General features: G+C 35.2%; 1 protein-coding gene across 3 annotated transcripts in view; it reads left to right on the top strand.

Annotated features, from left to right (window-relative positions):
* Window positions 1-18,502, top strand: part of RRP1B (ribosomal RNA processing 1B) — a 78,191-nt gene that overhangs the window by 46,767 nt on the left and 12,922 nt on the right. For all 3 annotated transcript variants that reach the window (XM_031959214.1, XM_031959215.1, XM_003763388.4), the window contains 5 exons: window positions 2,390-2,487; window positions 2,982-3,001; window positions 3,821-3,949; window positions 4,741-5,480; window positions 7,976-8,128. In XM_031959214.1, the coding sequence (XP_031815074.1) occupies window positions 2,390-2,487; window positions 2,982-3,001; window positions 3,821-3,949; window positions 4,741-5,480; window positions 7,976-8,128 (1,140 nt within the window). The remainder of the gene's footprint in view (window positions 1-2,389; window positions 2,488-2,981; window positions 3,002-3,820; window positions 3,950-4,740; window positions 5,481-7,975; window positions 8,129-18,502) is intronic.

Raw genomic sequence — 18,502 nt, 5'->3', positions numbered from 1 at the left:
TGAAGTCCATCTCTGTTCCCATTAGAGACTACTACTTTAGTTTGCCTAGTGTGCTGTAAACTTTTTGCTGTTGGGCTTTTTTTTTCCTAGTTGTGGAACTTATCACAACTGTTGTGAACTTTTTTTTCTTCCCTTTTGTCCCTCCTACCCTTCCCCCATCCTGTAGAAGGCTACAATTAAACAGAAATATACATACATATATTTTTATACATAATACACATATATGCGTATTTGTAAAACCATACTATATATGCTTTTCTTTATGAGTTTTTTCTCTGGAGGTGAATAGCATTTTCTTTCATAGGTCCAAGTTTTTTCCATGTTTTTTTAAAATAATCAGCCAGTCATTTCTTATAGTGTAGTAGTATTCCATCATAATCATATCACAACTTGTTTAGTTAGCCATTCTCCAATTCAAGGGCATATATCATTTTAACCAATCTGACAGGTGCATAATAATATCTCATAGTTGTTTTAATTAGCATTTCTCTCATTTTTATAGCATTTTTCATATGACTAGTTTTGATTTCTTCAATGGAAAACTGCCTATTTATATTCTTGTGATGACTTGTATTCGTATAATTTGGAGAAAGTTCTTTATTTGAGAAATCAGATCTTTATCTGAGAAACTTCCGGGAGAACAGGAAGCCCCCCCCCCCCCCCCCAATTTTCTGCTTTCCTTCTAATCTTAGCTACGTTGGTTTTATTTGTACAGGAACTTTTTTATTCAATATAATTGAAATTATCCATTTTCACATATCACAATGCTCTCTGCCTTTTGTTTATTCATAAATTGTTCTTCTATCCATGAGTCAGATAGTTAATATGTTTCATGTTTTTCTAATTTCCTTGTGATATCTCCATTTATTTCTAGATCATGAATCCATTTTTACCTTATCTTTGTGCATGGTTTAAAATACTGGTTTATGCCCAATTTCCAGGCAATCATCTTTGACCCAGAAGTCTGTTTTCCTTTTTTAATTTCCTTATGACATTAATTTAATTTTTATAGAATTCTATTTTTCCAAATACATATAGAAATAGTTTTCAACCAATCTCCTTCCTTTCCCTCTCCTCCTCCCCAAGACAGTAAGCAATCTGATACACATTTAAATCTGTTAAATTTTCTTTAAACATATTTCCATATTTATCATGTTGCGCAAGAAAAACCAGATCAAAAGGGAGAAAGAAAAAAAGAATAACAAAAAAGTGAAAATATTATACTTCAATCCACATTCAGTCTCCATAGTTCTCTCTCTGATTGTGGATGGTATTTTACATCCGAAGTTTGACATTAACTTTGTGAAAAGACTATATTTAATGATGCCATGCAATTGGAAAAAAAAATTGAATGAATTGATTAATTATTATGTTCTATTAAATGTTATTAAATAATGTTTCAGAAGTTTTAATAGCTTAATTAAACCATTATAATCAACTTTCAAATATTCCTAAATTAAAATCCTATGTTTATAGATTGCATTTGGAAAAAGAAAAAGCAAGTCCTGCCAGTTCCTTTTTAAAAGTTTGCTATTTCAAATTAAGCAAGACATGTATTAAATTTCAGAAGAGCAGAGTGTTTGATCTGAAAGTAATTCTAGATATTAACTAATCCAACTTCCATATTTTACAATCGTATTAATTTACCTACATTCATATTAATCCCTTTAGAAATTCATGAGCAGGAACTATTTTCTTTGTTTTCCCGTTCTTTGTATGCTTAATAAATGTTGATTGAATTATGTGAGGAAATTGAGGTTCAGAGAAATTAAATAACTATGATCATATAGCTGTTAAAAGGGGGGGGACTGAGAATGGATTCTAAAACTTGTGAGTTTTCATTCATATTTTTATTCATCTAAAGACCTTCCCTGTTGTGTCCTGCCATCTAAAGCTCCCAACTTCGGGTAACAAAACGTACCATTGCTTTCTAGAGCCCCCATACCAGGGTGATTAAAATATACTGTCTTAGTGGAGAAATGATGAGGTGGAACTCTTGGCAGATGGTAGAAAAATGGAGTTTTTCCCCTTTTTATACCCTCATATCCTTATATAACAAAAACACTGGACATGCACCCAGTATATGCTGCACATGTGGGACCACATAAACAACTTGCTGTGTAGTTTTCCACCTGGTATCACTCTTCCACCTGCTATCACTCTGCTTCAAACACAACACAGGTTGTCACTGCTCATTGACTTCTCAGGAAGGCCGAGATCCTTAAGGGGGAGCTGAACCAGACGTTGTTAGCAGGTTCCCGGGCTGAAGGGTCTTATACCTCACCCAGAGTTTCCCCACTGTCTGTAACCCCTCTACACTTCCCAACTTTAAATTTAAGATAAGATACCGGGTTTTTTTATTTTTATGTTTAATTTTCCTTTTAAATAGTTTGACTATAAAGCTGTTGCTGACCGACTCCTAGAAGTGACCAGCAGAAAAAACACACCACCCTTCAACAGGAGACGTCTCTCTAAACTAGTCAAAAAGTAAGTCCTCTTTAATTGTAATTGAAAAACTTGTTATTGATATTTCCTCACTTCCAAGACCCCCTGACTTAATTTTAACAGTGCAGAATTTTTAGTCAGTTCTTTTGTGTGCTGTGAATTTTACTTGATTTAGCAGTATGATTATTGTTCTGAAATAAAGTGTTCCTGGTTATGCTGTTTATGATCATCAGATGAAAAAAAAAAATCAGGAATCCTTTAGTAGATTTACTTTTTGACTAGGTCTTTGTTTCAGCAAGTCTTTAGAACACTGCTATTGTATACTCTTTTATCATAAAGATGAGAAGATTGGTGCCAAAGAAAGTTGGTTTTTTTTTTTAATTGTTCTTCCCATGTCCTTTCAAACCCTCCCACTGCTTTTAAAAAAAAAAAATTTAAGGGAAAATAGAAAGTGGCAGTTGTGAAAATAAAAATGTAGTCTTTTTTTTTTTCACATGATATTGGACTCATCTTAAATTTTTTTTCTCTTCTTCCAGATTTCAGGATTTATCTGAAGGTGAGAATTGAACTAAACATGCATAATATTCTTCTTCAAGCCATCAGTTTTTTTAAAAAAAAAACTGAATTATTACTTTTTGTTATGTGCTTATTAAAACATGTTCTAATAACTTTTCATAAGCTTTATACCATAATAATGTCTATCATTTTACTACCTCAGGAACCAGTTTACATATTTCAAAAAGAGAGACCTGATTTTTTAAAAATACCATAAAATATTTAGTCTGCTTTTTTTGGATCTAATTAAAGACAAAGTCAATTTTTTTTTTCATTTAGGATTGTTAAAGTTTGGTCCTGTCTTTAGAAGAAAGATATTATTTTTCAAAATTTCTTCAAGAGATTTGTTAATTATTCATTATTCCATGGGAAAGGGTAGATGAAAAAGGGGGGAGGGGAAGCTTATGATCTCATAAACTTGAGGAATAAAGCAACTGCATCACTAAAGCCAAAATATATGTTGTATGTGCTAGTACAAAAATTATACCGATTCTGGAAAATGATTTGACATGTACAAAGACTAATGTTATCTGTTCAGCCTCAAGCATAATTGCTCTAGATTTTAGGACTGAGTTGTATGGTTGTATACTCAAGGAATAAAGTTTTCCTAAGACTCTTAATCTTCATTAGTTCACAAGTCCATGAATTTTTTTTTTTTTTTTTCTTGATATGTTGCTTTTTAAATGAGGGAAATGCTGACTCTCAAGAGAAAAGTAGGATGGTGGAATGGAATGTCTGAGAAGCATGAATTAATGACTTTTATAGCTTTCTGTGCTTAGGGAAATAGCAACATTGATGTATATGACTTTACATCTGGCAGGCATTTTCCCTCAAATCAGTTTCCCTGAAGACATTTCTACAGATGAAGATGACCACACCCTTAGTCGGGGAAGGCGTAAGAAAAAAAGAAATAAACTTACAGAGAAACCCAAATTAGAGAAAGAAAAAGGTAAGCTGCAAAGCCTAAAAACAAAAGTGAAATGCAGAAAGTAGAAAAGTGATCCCAGGATTTTAGAGTTGGAAGATAAATGAGAAATCATCTCTAACCTCACTCTACAGATAAGAAACCCCAGTACTCAGAGAGATGAGGTGATTTGCAGAGATTTAAGCTTGAGTTTTCATCCTAAATCTGGAGCCTTTTTCACTGCACCACACTCAGACTCAATCATGCCCATTTCTGTTTGATTTATTGTTACTTATCCTAGAGAAGGTAAAATTTTTCAGTTACAAGAGACCAGGGGAAAAAAGGGGAAATTATTTCAAAAGTTTTACTACAGTTGTTGGTGGAAGCTACTAGTACTTTTTATATATTCATCTCCAGAAAAAAGAAAAAGAATTGTCCTGGGTAGGTTATATTATTTTAATAGTTTATACCATTTTTTATCAGTTTAAGAAAATTATTCTGGGTTTAAAATCACCCCAAGAAAACCAATTTATGAAAATAGTTGCATTTTTATTACAGTTTTCAGAAGAAAGATAATCATCAGCTATTCCTGAGGCAGACTAAAGAAGGCATTCCCAGTTTTCATTTGTGATATGAATACCAATACAGACATTTCTCTGGTTTCTTTCACAAGATAAATACCAACCACGCAGCAGAATTACAGTGTAGTATTAAGAGAGAGGGTAAAAAACCCCTTCCTTGATAATAAGATCTCTGTGTCTCCCTTTGAATCTGTGCTATCTGAGGTCTCGTCTATCTATTGAGATTCTTCTGTACTGGTTTTGATTTGATTGCAGGGCAATGCAAGCCAAAGAAATTCAGTGCAGCTGAAGAAGAAAGTGAATGCAACCTTCAGAAGAGAAAACGAAGAAAGAAAAAAAAAAATAATTCCCATCCTGAAAATTCAGGCTCAGGTGATGCTTTCATTCCTCCTGAACCAAATGGGAACAGTGAACCTGAGCCATGTAAGAAAAAAGACCCCAAAAAAGGTACCCCCGAGAATGAAACAGATGCACCTTTTGGTGTAGCTGAGGAAAGTGGGGTGGAGCATCCCCCAACTGCCAATGCACAAAACAAAAGGAAACGGCCAAGAAAGAAAAGCTTAAAGGTCCTTGAGGAAGTGGCAGAGATGGGAATGCCACCTGCTGAGACAGCTGTTCAAAATGGCCCAGGTAGCAGTGCTTCCCAGGAGCCCGTCAATAGCAGTCCCCCAGCAGGTGGGGTCAAAATTGTGAAAAAGAAACGGAAACTTGGGGCTCTTACAGTCAGTAGTAATGGCTTATCCCCATTGGTGGCAATTCGGCCAGAGAAGGAAAGCTTACTCGATAGTTCAGCTGCAGAAGGGGATTGCACAGCCCTCCTGACTCAGAGTGTCAAGCTAAAGAAAAAAAAGGGAAAGCTGGATAGCCTTGAACCGGTTGGCTTGCCTAACCAGAAGGTTGCCTTTCTGAAAAAGAGGAAGAAAATCAAGGAGGTATTAAACTTGGTGGAAACTAATGGAGCCCTGGAGGCTGAGCTGAAGAAAATCCAGTCTACGGTAAGAAAAGCAGATTCTTGGGGGCAGAATTGGTTTCTGCAAGAGTCCCCAGAATGCCTTCCTTGTTTTCTCTTGGAGGATTTGTTGTGATTGTTTGCTGTGGGCCTCTAGGTTGAAGAAGTAATGAAACAAGCTCACACTTTACATTTCAGTGTCAATAATAATAACCATATGTAATAATAGCTCCGTGGACTACAAAATGATACAAATGTATAGTTAAATTAAAAGCTGTTTTTATTTATTTATTTTTTTTGTCATTAACTCAACCAATCGTGAGTCTTTTCTGCACTTGGAGGAAAAAACTTAATATGTTGATGGGTGGATGGTTTTATTGTCATTTTTTTTTATGGTCCTGGCACTCTATATACAGATATCAGATATAAATTAAAAACAAGGCTATAGTCTTGTTCTTTAAATATTGCCTTGTTTTAAATAACTCATTATTTGTGTCATTCACTTGGCATTTTTACACATTTATCTGTACTTAAGAATATGTCAACATATTTTTATCACACTTCCAAAGTTGTGCTTTTTAAAATTGTATTGTGATATGAAAGATATGAAAGATGTGGTTTAGCATCAGATTGAAACCCAGTTACATGCAAAATGTCATGAGTTGGCTACTATGGTTCACTGAAATGACTGCATTGTCATTGACAGGCATTGGGTTATTTTATGGTCAATAAATAAAATGTAGCCATAAGCTTATAATTTTCTGTTTACATCATAAATTTTTTGTAGTCCACTATTAGAATGTAAACTACTTGAGATTACCATCTCTATGGCATCTATTTTTGTTATCCCCAATATCTGGCACACTACCATGCCTTTAACAAATTTTGATTGAATTGATATGAAACTCTCAGAGTAGAATTCCAAGGATGGCTCATTTGTCACCCTCTTACTCTAGCTTCTACACAGAGTGATAAAATTTTCAGTCACAAAGATCTACCAAGTCAGAAAACTTAGAACTACCTCCTTGGAGAGAATACCCTCAGCAATGAAATCATAAGTCATCGAAATATATGTATGCAGAGTTAGTTTTGCATAGTGTGTCAAACACTAGCTTTGCAATCTTTAAGTATAGAAGTGACACACTTTCTATAAGGTCCAATGATTTCCTGTTGTGCCTCCAAGATAAAAAATCAATTCATCTGTTCTTCTTTTAAACCCCTTCACAACCTGATCCCAAATTCTTCAGATTCATTGCCTACTGATCTTGCTTCCCCCTCCTGTAAGCCAGACAAACTGGCCTCTGTTTCTCACAAAAACCACTCCGTCTTCCATTAGTGGCTTTGCTTTATTCTTCCCTTCCCCAACCTTTTTTCCCTCTCCTCTCTGACCAACCAGTAATGGGATACCCTGTATTTGTATCCCCACACCTAGCACAGTACCTAAAACATACTAGATACTTTTACTTGTTGATTGATGGAATCCTAAGTCTAAAAGAAACAAAAACAATACAACCTGTAAGTTTCTTCATGCACCAAGTCTGAGTCACCTAGTGATTATGTAATACGTTCAGTATCATTTAATTCTTAAGGGTTAGAGGCAAGATTTGAACCCAGGCTAAACTGGTCCATCCTTTTACCTTTTCTGCCCTCCCTCACCTCCTTTTCTCCTTCCCTTTGGCTTAGTTACTCTTAGTATCATCACCATTTCTTTTTCTCCCTTCTCCCTCTTACCAGTCAATGTTAAAAAACCAAGAAAGAAGTAGGAAAACTAGTCTTTTAGTGCTGAAAAAGCAAAAAAGAGGCAGGTTTTAAAAAGCAGAGAAGTAGGTAATAATGTGTCTAGTATTACAGGTCAGATATAAAGAGTAGCTGAGGAAAGATCATTAACCCTTGGGTTAGAGTCATTTTAATAGAATTATGAGAAGAGCCTAAACTAGACCATAAAGAGTTTAAGGAAACACAAACCTTATTTTCAGGAAACTTGGTCATTACAGATTAAAGGGTTGCCAGGGTCTAGGGAAGCTTTTTTTTCCTTTCCAGGAAGTATATGTTTGTAATTGAAAATATGGCCACATTTTTCTCACATGTCTCCCAGTAGGTATTGGGCTGTATTTAAAGAGTAGTAGCCCCTGTTCCCTTTCAACTTAGATCTGCAGGAGCAGCTCAGTGAGAACTGCTTAAAGAAATTCCTCATCAATAATATCTTGATACTTCTTGACCTATCAATATGACCTCAGTTCTAGTGGTGAATATATTGCCATATGAGTATGCATTTTTTGCATATGGAAATTTGAGTTCTAATAAAGCAATGAATCCTTTATTGCCATTTTTAAAAAGCCATAAAAGGGAGATAAGTAAAACTCTGCTAGAACTGTTGAGTTCTAATTATCAGTATCCTTGCTCTTGGGGCTCTTCCTCTAGATATCTGTACTGCGATCCTGATTTGTCTTTTTCTACTTGATGAGTACATAGATTTGATTGAACTGCTTTGTTAAGATCATGGTTTTTTGTTTGTTTGTTTGTTTTTCCTTTTCCTCATAGGGAAGCAGTGCAGCTTTTAGTCCACTGAAGAAAAAGAAGCTAAAGACTGAAAATGACTTTGTGAAATTTGAAAATACAACCTTACCTAAGCCCTTGTTCTTTAGAAAATCCAAAAGCAGCGTTAATATCTCTTCCCCTAGCCCCACCATTCAGGTATAGTAGAATTTTTCATTTTAATCTAATATTTTGTGTATGTGTGTGTGTGTATTCTACCACATTAAGCCCAAATATTTTCATTCTGCTTTGCCAAAACTAACCATCTCACAACAGAACTCTGGATCAGGTTTAACCTAGACCTTTCTTGGGGAAAGGATTGGTTGCTATCCATAGTAACTCAGGTTATTCTAGGAACTAGGGTAGATAAATGGGACCTGTTAGTTCTAGATCATAAAAAATTTGTTATTTTTTGAATATCTTGAATCTTTGAGGTTGGAGCAACCAGTCCAAAACAAGTTTGATAAATTATTATCCGTACTCATGCAAATACAGAGCAAAGATGAAGAAAACTAAACTGGCATCAATGGGCTAAAGGCAGTGAAAACAGAAACAGCCCACTAGGAAATTAGTACAATTCTAACTGAAACACAAGAGATTTGACTTGGTTAGAATTATGGCACCTAGGGAATCCAGAGAGTTCAATATTTTTTTTATTTGTGGATACTTCTGCTGAGCAACAAATACCACTTGTCTACATTTTAAACCTTTTTATTATAACTACCTTTTTCCAGCATGAGTGCACACCTGGTTGGTAAAAAAATTTTTATTAAATAATTTGTTGGGTTTCTAAAATTCTAAACATTTAAATACCTGAAAGAGATTGTATGTGTACATATGACAAAACACAAAAAGTGAATTCTATATGGCATTGTGAAATCTCCGTTTCATGTTAATTGCTTTTCTTTAAAAAGCATTTAATATATTCTGCACTTGACTTTTAAAACTGCCTGGTTTATTTGTGCTTCCTTCCGAATTTCAATTTTCTTCTGTGCCTTTTAAAAAAATATTTATTTTTAATGTATATTGCTTTATGAATCATGGAGAGAAAAATTAGAGAAAAAGAGAAAAACCATGGGAGAGATTAAAAAACAGAAGAAATGAACATAGCATGTGTTGGATTTATATTCAGTGTCTTTAGTTCTTTTTCTGGATGCAGATGGCATTTTCTGTCCGAAGTGTACTGGAATTGCTTTGGATTAGTGAACCATTGAGAACCAAACCTTTCATTGTTGATCATCACACATTCTTGCTGTTATTGTGTACTATGTATTCCTGGTTCTGCTCATTTCACTCAGCATCAGTTTATGTAAATCTTTCCAGGCCTTAATAGAACAAAAATATTCCATTACCTTCACATAACACAGCTTGCTCAGCTATTCCCCAATTAGGAATCCATTCCTTTTCCAGTTCTTTGCTACCACAAAAAGATCTGCTCCAAACATTTTCGTACATGTGGGTCCTTTTCCCTCCTTTATGATTTCCTTGGGATACAGACCCAGTAATGGCACTGCTGGGCCAAAGGGATGCACAGTTTTATAGCCCTTTGACATAGTTCCAGATTATTCTCCAGAATGGTTGGATCATTTCACAATTCCACCAACAGTGCATTAGTGTCTTAATTTTCAACCACATCCCCTTTAACATTTATCATTATCTTGTCACCTTAGCCAATCTGAGAGGTGTGAGGTAATACCTCAGAATTGTTTTAATTTGCATTTCTCTAATAATGATTTAGAGTATTTTTTCATATAACTATAGATGACTTTAATTATTTCAGAAATGAGACCTTTATCAGAAACACTGGCTATAAGATTTTTTCCCAGCTTTGTACTTCTATTTTAATCTTGTTTCTGTTGATTTTGCTTGTGCAAAAACTTTTTAATTTAATGCAATGAGTTGTCCATTTTGCCTTTCATAATGTTCTCTAGTTCTTTGGTCATAAATTCCTCCCTTCTCCAAAGATCTGATAGGTAAACTAGCCCTTGTTTTCCTAATTTGTTTATGGTATCATCCTTTATGTCCAAGACATGTATCCATTTGGACTTTATTTTAGTATGGCTATGATATATAGGTCTATGTTGGGTTTCTGACATTTTCCAATTTTCCCAATGATTTTTGTCAAATAGTGAGTTCTTATTCCAGAAACTGGAGTTTGGGGATTTATCAAATACTAAATTACTTTTGGCCTTAATGTGTCATGTGGTCAAAAGTTATTCCACATACAAGTCAAATCCAGAATATCACATCTGTTATAAGGTGGTATTACTCATAATCAGTTCTTTAAAAGTAGTGTTGGCTTTTTGATTTTGGTTGGTTTTTTGTTTGTTTTACAATATTGCTGCCCTTATATAAATTGTTATTATTATTTGGCTTCATTCTTCATTCTGTATAGACTACCTAAAATGAAATCCTCTTTGATTATTTCTTATGGCACATTAAAACACTATTATATGCATATGCAACAATTTGTTTAGCCAGTATCCACTTGTCTCAGAGATTATGTAAGGCACTCTATTAGATTTGATTTGATTCCCTTCTCTTCCCCCTTTTTTTCCCTCTTTGAAGAAGTTTGTTCTTTTGCAACTTTACTCTAATATTGTATTTCCTCTTTATCTCACTGCCTACCCACCTTTCTTTCCACCTGTTTTCCTATTGAGTTTGATGTTTTTCTATACAACACTCAATTCTCCCCTATCAGAAGTGAAATTAATCTTTTCCCACACCCCTTTTATGATTTTGAAAATGTTTCTTCTCATACACCTCAGAAATAACCTCTTTTTCCTTTCTACACTAACTAATGCATTTTTTTATTCTTCCTTCTCTTTTACCTCTCTAATTTTTCAGAACAGAGGCCCCTCTTTTTCTCTATTAACTCTCTTAGGTTCTAAAGGAAAACTTGTTTCTTCTCTCCCATTAGGATGTTACATCATACAACTTTAAGTTGCTCAAATAAATTTACTTTTCTAAGTTTCTCTGGACTCCTGTTTTCATATTTTGGAGCTCTTAGTCAATTCTGGTCTTTTTATCAGAGATATTTTTGAAAGTCCTTTAATAAAGTTATATTTTTCCCTCAGTAGATTATACCCTAGATTATACCCAGCTTTGCAATGAGTTCAAATCAGCAAATATTTATTAAGTACTAACTATTGACAAGTACAGTGCTGAGTACTGAAAATATAAGGGCAAAACAAGAAGAAAAAAATCTATTCTGCTCTCAAGGAGTTCTCAGCCTAACATGGAAGGGAAATACAAACAAATATGTAGAAACAAGATAAATGCAGGACAAATTGGAAATGATTGTGGAAGGAAGATACTGAGATTAAGAAAACCAGGGAAAGATTTCTTGCAGAAGGTGGGAATTGAATTGAAATTTGAAAAGGGAGAGAGTTCCAGCTAATGAAAATAAATGTACAGAGCCAAAGATTAAAATATTGTGTTTGAGAAACAGCAAGAAGTCCAGTGTGTCACCAGATTATAAAGGATTTTAAAAATCATACAGAATGATCCCAGAATTACAGTTTATTGAATACTAGAGGTCTGATAGGGACATGATATGGTCAGACCTACATTTTTAAAAAAATCAATGAGGCTTGCATAAAAGTGGTGACAGAGGGTAGGGGGAGGAGGGGAATAGAAATGATAAAAGTTAAGGACTTGGCAGCTATGTAGATATGAGCAGGATGAGATGAGTGAGAAATCAAGCTTGGATAATGTGAAGAATGATGGTTCCCTCTCTTCTCCCCCTCTGCCACTATAATAATAGAGAAATTATAAGAAGTCAGGAAAGTTGGGGGAAGGAAGAGATAACTTCAGTTTTGGACATACCACATTTAAGATGTCTCCAAAGCATCTAGTTCCAGAAATCCAATAGATGTTATACTGGAGATCAGGGAGGAAAAAGTTGGGGTTGGATAAATAGATCTGGGAATCATCCACATGAAAATAATTAATTGAATCCTTGAGAATTAATGAGTAAAATATTATAGAATGAAGAGAAGAGGGCCTAAGACAGAGCCTTGGAAAACACCTGTGGTTAGTGGACATAATCAGATAGAAGATTTGACAAAAGTGACTAAAAAGTAGTAATCAGAAAGGAGAACCAGAACGGAATAGTTGAATTGAAAATGTATAGAGAAGAGGATGATTTAACAATATCAAAAGCTCCAATAGATTAATGGGAATGAGAATTGAGAAAAGGACATTGGATTTGGGTATTAAAGAGATTAATAACTTCAGAGAGAATAATTTTATCTGAATGATTAGGTCGGAAGTCATATTGAAGAGTAAGAAAAAAGGAAGTAATAAAAACAATTGTAGATGCCCATTTCAGAGGGTTTAGCCGCAAAAGAAAGAAGAAATTTCGAATAATTAGAGGTGATTGATCAGTTTGGAAAATTTTTTGAGGATGAGGAAAATATGGACTTGTTTTTAGACAATAGGAAATATCAGACAATAGACAGAAAGTAAATGAAGATGCTAGAAGTGGCAGTAGAGAAGAAGAGATGAATTGGGATAACTTGTGCATGCATTGGGGTTGATCTTAACAAAAAGAAAGAGCTACCTGTTAATGTGAGGATTAGAAATTAATAGAGGAAGAGTGATAGGAACATTGAGGTGGTGCAGTAACTGGAGTACCACTTAAGAAGTAAGAAAAACCCTAGTTCATATCTGACCCCAGGAGCTTATTAGCTGTGTGACTCTGAGAAAGTCAGTTAACCTCTGTTTGCCTCAATTTCCTTATCCATAAAGTGGGAATAATAGCTAGCACCTTCCTCCTAAGGTGGTTGTGAGGATCAAATGACAGAGTAATAGTAAAGCATTTAGAACAGTACATGGCATGTAGTAAGCTCTCTCTATATATTATTAAAATGATTGGGGTGGAGCTTTTAGTGATTTGACTCAAGTTTTTTCAGTGAAGTTTGGAAAAGATGCTGTGATGAATGGGAGGTATAGAATTTAAAAGGATAGCCTTTTTACAGAGCAAGTAATGATTATGTAACATTTGTAGGGAACCCAATCAACACAATTTCATGGTTTTCTCTGGCTTGATTCATTAGCATGTAAGTAGAAGAAAAGAGTGAATGGTGAGAGTGATCTAAAGCTGAAACTTGGGCAGGGCAAAATCTTTGTTAAGAGACTTGAGAGAAGAGGGCAGAATAAGAGTGAACTAGTTCACCAGTAGGTCATGATGGAAAAAGGAAAAGAGTATATTTAGTGCAAGGGCGATAACTTGAGAAAGAATTTGAGTGTTAGAGGAATTGGAGGTCATAGTGAAAACAAAACAGAATTTAGGAGATACAAGATAGTTCCCTTTGCAGGTTGAATTATTATTATAATATATTATTATTATTTATATCTTTTGCCTTTTGAAATATTGTGTTCAAAGTTTCTCTTTATATAGTAGAAGGTACCAGGTGAAAATCTGATTGTGCTTCCTTAGTACTTGGCCTACTATGTAGTATTTACAAGTTGAATTTTTTTTCTTTTGACAGGTTGACATGGGAGTTGTGACTTTTAGCTCCAAGATTTCTAAGACTTTTCTACTTGGAAGTTCCTTTATAAAGGAACTTCTCTGGTATATTCTCTCTGCCTTCATTTTACATTTCTAACAGCTCAGTATCTTTCATTTAGTCTATTTGTTCTTACTAGGCATTCATGCAATCCTTCTAGTAAATCCATTTTTTCCTTTGAATTTCTGCTTGCAGTTCTTACAAACTGTGGTGGTAGTGGGTGTGAGATGAAATGACTGAGGAAACACAGGATTGATCTTCCTAGCACATCAGCTTATTTAGTGTATGCCAGTTGCCTAAAATCAGCATTATGTCCCTTCCTCAGTTTAGGCCTGCACTTCAAAATCAGAAGAAGACAGCTTACTATACCTTAAACAAATAAAATCAGTTAATTAAAAGAAAATAGTACAATATTAGTCAATCTGATTTCTAAGTGGATGAAAGATTAGGGACTTTGCAAGTTAGGAGGGGGAAAATGAACAGGTGCAATTCCCTGCATTCAGGAAAAAAAAAAAAAAAGCATCCCACTCCAAGTGTCTGTAAACAATCAAAGGAACATGGAAACAATAAATGATCAGCATGGGGCCAGTTTTCAGATAAGACATATGAGTTTCTTGAAATGTATAATTATGATGATATTCCTTTGTATCTGACCAGATTTTTAATTGGCATAATCCTAGGTCCTTAGTTAAGGGTTTCTAAACAAGAAGGAGAGATGGTTCAGTTTCCTCATCATTCAAGTTCAGTAAGCCTTTCACCCAATTACCACAATTGAATAAATTTTCTCACAAAATAGAAGCTGGACTAGACCCATAAATGAATAGAAAGGGAACAGAGTTAGCCAGAATGAAGTCAGTATGGTTTATTCAATTAACCATTTGCTGTCCTGATCCCCTCAATTTCCTCAACAATTACACTTTCCTTCCTTAAGAGAATTTTTTAGATTTGCAATAATTCTTACTTTTGTTGGTTGGGGTCATCTTTGGTTTATTAATCTTTCTAGCTTTATTTCCTGAATTGAAACATCTTGCCAAATCCAGGGTAGTCTTTGGCTCTTTTGGATTGGGCAGTCTGCTTTGCTTGTCTTCATCCCCTGACTTCCTCCCCAGGTTTAGGCCATATTCTGACTATCTAGGTTCATCTATGATATATCTCCATGAGCCTCTTTAAGAAGTTTAAACATTTTTCTATCTTAAACTACTTTCACAGTCTGATAAAAAGCTTTAAAACTTCTTTGAATAGTTTTTAAGTATATAAATTAGGTAGGATTTTACCACATTGAAATACAGTTATTGACTTTTTACAAATTTAGGGTATGGTATTTCTGGAATTTTGACCTCCATTTCTGACCTGTGTGGATTCATTCATCCTTAGACAGCTTGGTAGACCCCCACTCTGAGAGACATCCCATATTGATGTCCAATTTCAGATACCTGTTTGGGTTAGCCCTCTTGCAATCCAAAATCAAGAAAATTTACCAGCCTCAACCTTCTCCCAGTAGTAGAGATTACCACACCCAGACCAGGCCTTTTTATATCAGTTGTCTTAAATTTTTTTCAGTCTCTTGACTTTAAGATTTCTCTATCTCATGAAATTATTAAGTTGTGTGTTTTTTTGTTGTTGTTGTTTTTGCTTTATTCTAGTTTTCAAGGAGGCTATTTCTCGAATACAATTTTCCTTTTTTAATAAGCTACTTATTCCATTTCTCTCCTTGAGTTTTTATTTCATTTTTTGTCTGTTCACTTTTTAAAAAAGAAGTTATTTTTATTAGGAATTAAAACTTGGCAACGATTTAATGAGCTTGATCACAGTTCCATGTCAGAAAAAAAATGCACTTCCTCTCAATCAACCAAAAAAAAAGATCCCCTAATTTAATGACTTAAGAAATTTTCTATTCTCTGATTTACTTTTTCTACATAATAACCATATTCGAAACTAGCCATGTCTCTGGATATTCAAAGCATGAATTCTAAAAGAATCTAGTATTTTTGTCTGTGACATAGAATGTTATTCCCTGTGGTGGTTTTCTGGAGGCAGCCTTAGTTTCAATTACAATTGAATAATTACTCCAAAATGCAGCCAGCTGGTAAAAATGCAAACGTTTATTTCTCCTTACAAATTATCCCGGTTAGTTGAGGCCTATCTCTCTGCCAGGCTCCAAGAGATCTTGCAGCTTTGTCCTTGGCTTCTGCCTCTGCTTTTCTTCAGCCTCCAGCCAGCACCAAGGTAGAAGATGCAATGAATCTCTTGCCTCGAAGATAGGGCTTGTGGGTTCCAAGAGCTCTCTCTGACTCCCAAGTAAATCTCTCTCGAGCTCCCAGAGTTTCTAGTAACTCCTCAAGTAACTAACTCCAGAAAGTCCCACAAGAAGAACTAAGCTCAAGCTTCAAAAGCTCCCTATATATGTGATCTCCCAAAGGTTAACTCCGCCTTCTGGAGGGAGAGGGATTCTGGGTTATCTCCCAGAGTGCTCTCTGGCCCTAAAGGGAGGTGTGAATTTGGACTAAGCCCTACTAAGTCCTGCATCCTTCCAAACGTGTGAACTCCATTGAGTACTTAGATACTTATGAGCTCTCTAGAGGTATGAACACAAGCATTGTTTCTATCAGTTCCACCTAGTACCTTGTTTCAAGTTCTGGCCCCAAATATCTCTAAGATCAAATCAACTCCAATGGCTTAACACTCTGTAAAGATTCCAACATTTCCCCATTCTCAGACTTAGGGAATTCTCTATGCATGTTGATGTCCTTTGAAAATCCTGGGTTTCCAATTCATTTTCCTTAGCTCACTTAACCCACTCATATGTTTAATATATCTTAGTCTTCAAAAAGGATGACCATGGGTTAGATCTCTTCATCACTATCATGAGCAACTCTGTCACCCCCATGATCTTTCATTCCCAAATTTTCCCCTCTGACATATGACCCCTTGTGTTCTCAATTCTCTGTTCGTTCTCAGGGAGATCACTAGTTCCTGTCTTCTAGTCTTTCATCCCTTACTCTGGGCTGATTTTTCTCCCTTTGAAATATTGACCCTATGGTCAACCAGTTCATTTGTAAACTTAACTCTATCCTTGAAAGTCCTAATTCTTTGACCTGCTATCACTCATGCTCTGTCAGCACTCACTTTACTATCCTTTAGGAAAAAGCCAGGAAACTCCACTACAGAGTTATGATATCCAGTTCCAACTATTCTTGTTTCATTATTTCTAAGTATTCATGTAGTCCTTGTGGAATATCCTTTTTCTTTGAGTCTTTGCCAGCTTACAATTTTGCTAGCTTCTCTTGGGGTAACTTTACATTTGTAATAATTTTTTATACTAGTCAATGTCTTTGGTCTACTTTTCTCTCCAGCTTTGTTACCTGAATTGAGACTTTTTGATGGGGAGAGGACTTGACCTGCTGATCAGGCTCACCCCAAGTCTCTTTTGCTAACCTCTACTTCTCAAGGTTAGGACCCTTAGTTCTTGGACATTAAAGTGCTTTGGTTCTTCAGAGCCCTCTCTGGCATCTCAGGAAAGTGGTAGGGGCCTTTTCTAGGCCTGGGCATGGGCTATTTTGGTAAAGCAAATAGGGAAGGCATTACTCTACTGCTAACTGTTGCCCACTACTTCCAGTCATTTCCCAGAACTTACAAAGTCCACTTTTTTTTTTTTTTTGAGTCTTTCTCCAAAGAATCCTCCACTTTTGCTTACTTCAAATACAGTGTTGCCTTCAAATACAAATGCTTACTTCAAATACAGGTATACCTTTTCCTTCTCTGGTAGGGTATTTATTTTTCTAGACAGGTGTGGCTGACTTTTTGTGCAGTTGTGGAGTGGAAGAAGTCACTTAATGTAGCTTTTGGTTTTATTAAGAAAGAAGAAACATATGAACAGGATTTTGCTGGAGTAAGAGTTGATTGGTTTGCCTCTTAGGAAGGGGCAAGAAGTGTCCCTCTGAGTAGAATTCTAATTATTCTTTAATGTAGCTAAAGAATAATTAAATTGAGGCAATTACCATAATAGTTCCTGAGTGTTTTTAGACTAGTCTTTGATTCCATGATGTATTTAGATAAGTCTACATTTTACGTGCATGCATTTTGGGATACTCGCCCCATCCCACAACAAATCTTTTTGATAATGAGAGAATATATATGCATCTAGAAGAGAAGATGGTATTGAGATTAGATCTTCCCAGAACTTTGGCTTGACTAGCATACAAAAGAGAGAAGGGGAAAGGAGAAATAAAGAAGAGAAAAGGGTTGGGTCAGTTTCAACTCCATTTGAATTTGTGTGACAGATGATAGTTTTGCAAATAGATTTAATGGGTTAGACACTGAAACTGATTGACAGTTATGTTTCAGTCCCCTTAAAAGACCTATTTTTTCCTATTCCTACCCCTCAGTATATTTTTTCCAAACTACTAGATAACTTCAAGTGTCAGCTTGGTGAGGTAGTAGTGTCTTTTTATTTTGTAAATTGCAATCCAAATCTCCATTCATTCATTATTACAGCTATTTTAAAGAATCTTAGAGATATCTCCTTATGTGTTTGAGTATGTAATTTATCTAGAGTGCCTGGTCTGAAGTCAGGAAGACCTGAGTTCAAATCCAGCCTCAGACACTTAATACTAGTGTGTAACCCTAGACCTGTCACTTAACCTTTGTTTGCCTCAGTTTCCTCATCTGTAAATGAGCTAGAGAAAGAAATGACAAACTACTTAAGTTTCTTTGCCTAGAAAACCCTTAATTGGGGTCACAAAGAGTCCAGTACAACTGAAAGAACTGAACAGCACTAACAAAAAGGCTTTAATATTCTATACTTAATTCTTCCTTCTCTGATGAATGTCCTTGGAAAACATCAAGGACTGAGTGATCTACAAAACAGTAGACTGGAAAGAAAACTAGATGAGATGCAAAATGAAATTCTAATATTTGCTAGAGTATGATAGTACCATATGTAGACTGAGAAGCCTTAATATACTAGAAAGTCAATAACTCTACTCTTTTTCACTTCAATGTACTTCTTAACTTGGAAGAC

The sequence above is a fragment of the Sarcophilus harrisii genome, chromosome 3, assembly GCF_902635505.1.
Source record: "Sarcophilus harrisii chromosome 3, mSarHar1.11, whole genome shotgun sequence".
In the NCBI taxonomy this organism is placed as follows: Eukaryota; Metazoa; Chordata; class Mammalia; order Dasyuromorphia; family Dasyuridae; genus Sarcophilus; species Sarcophilus harrisii.
This window is presented reverse-complemented; position numbering and strand designations above follow the sequence as displayed.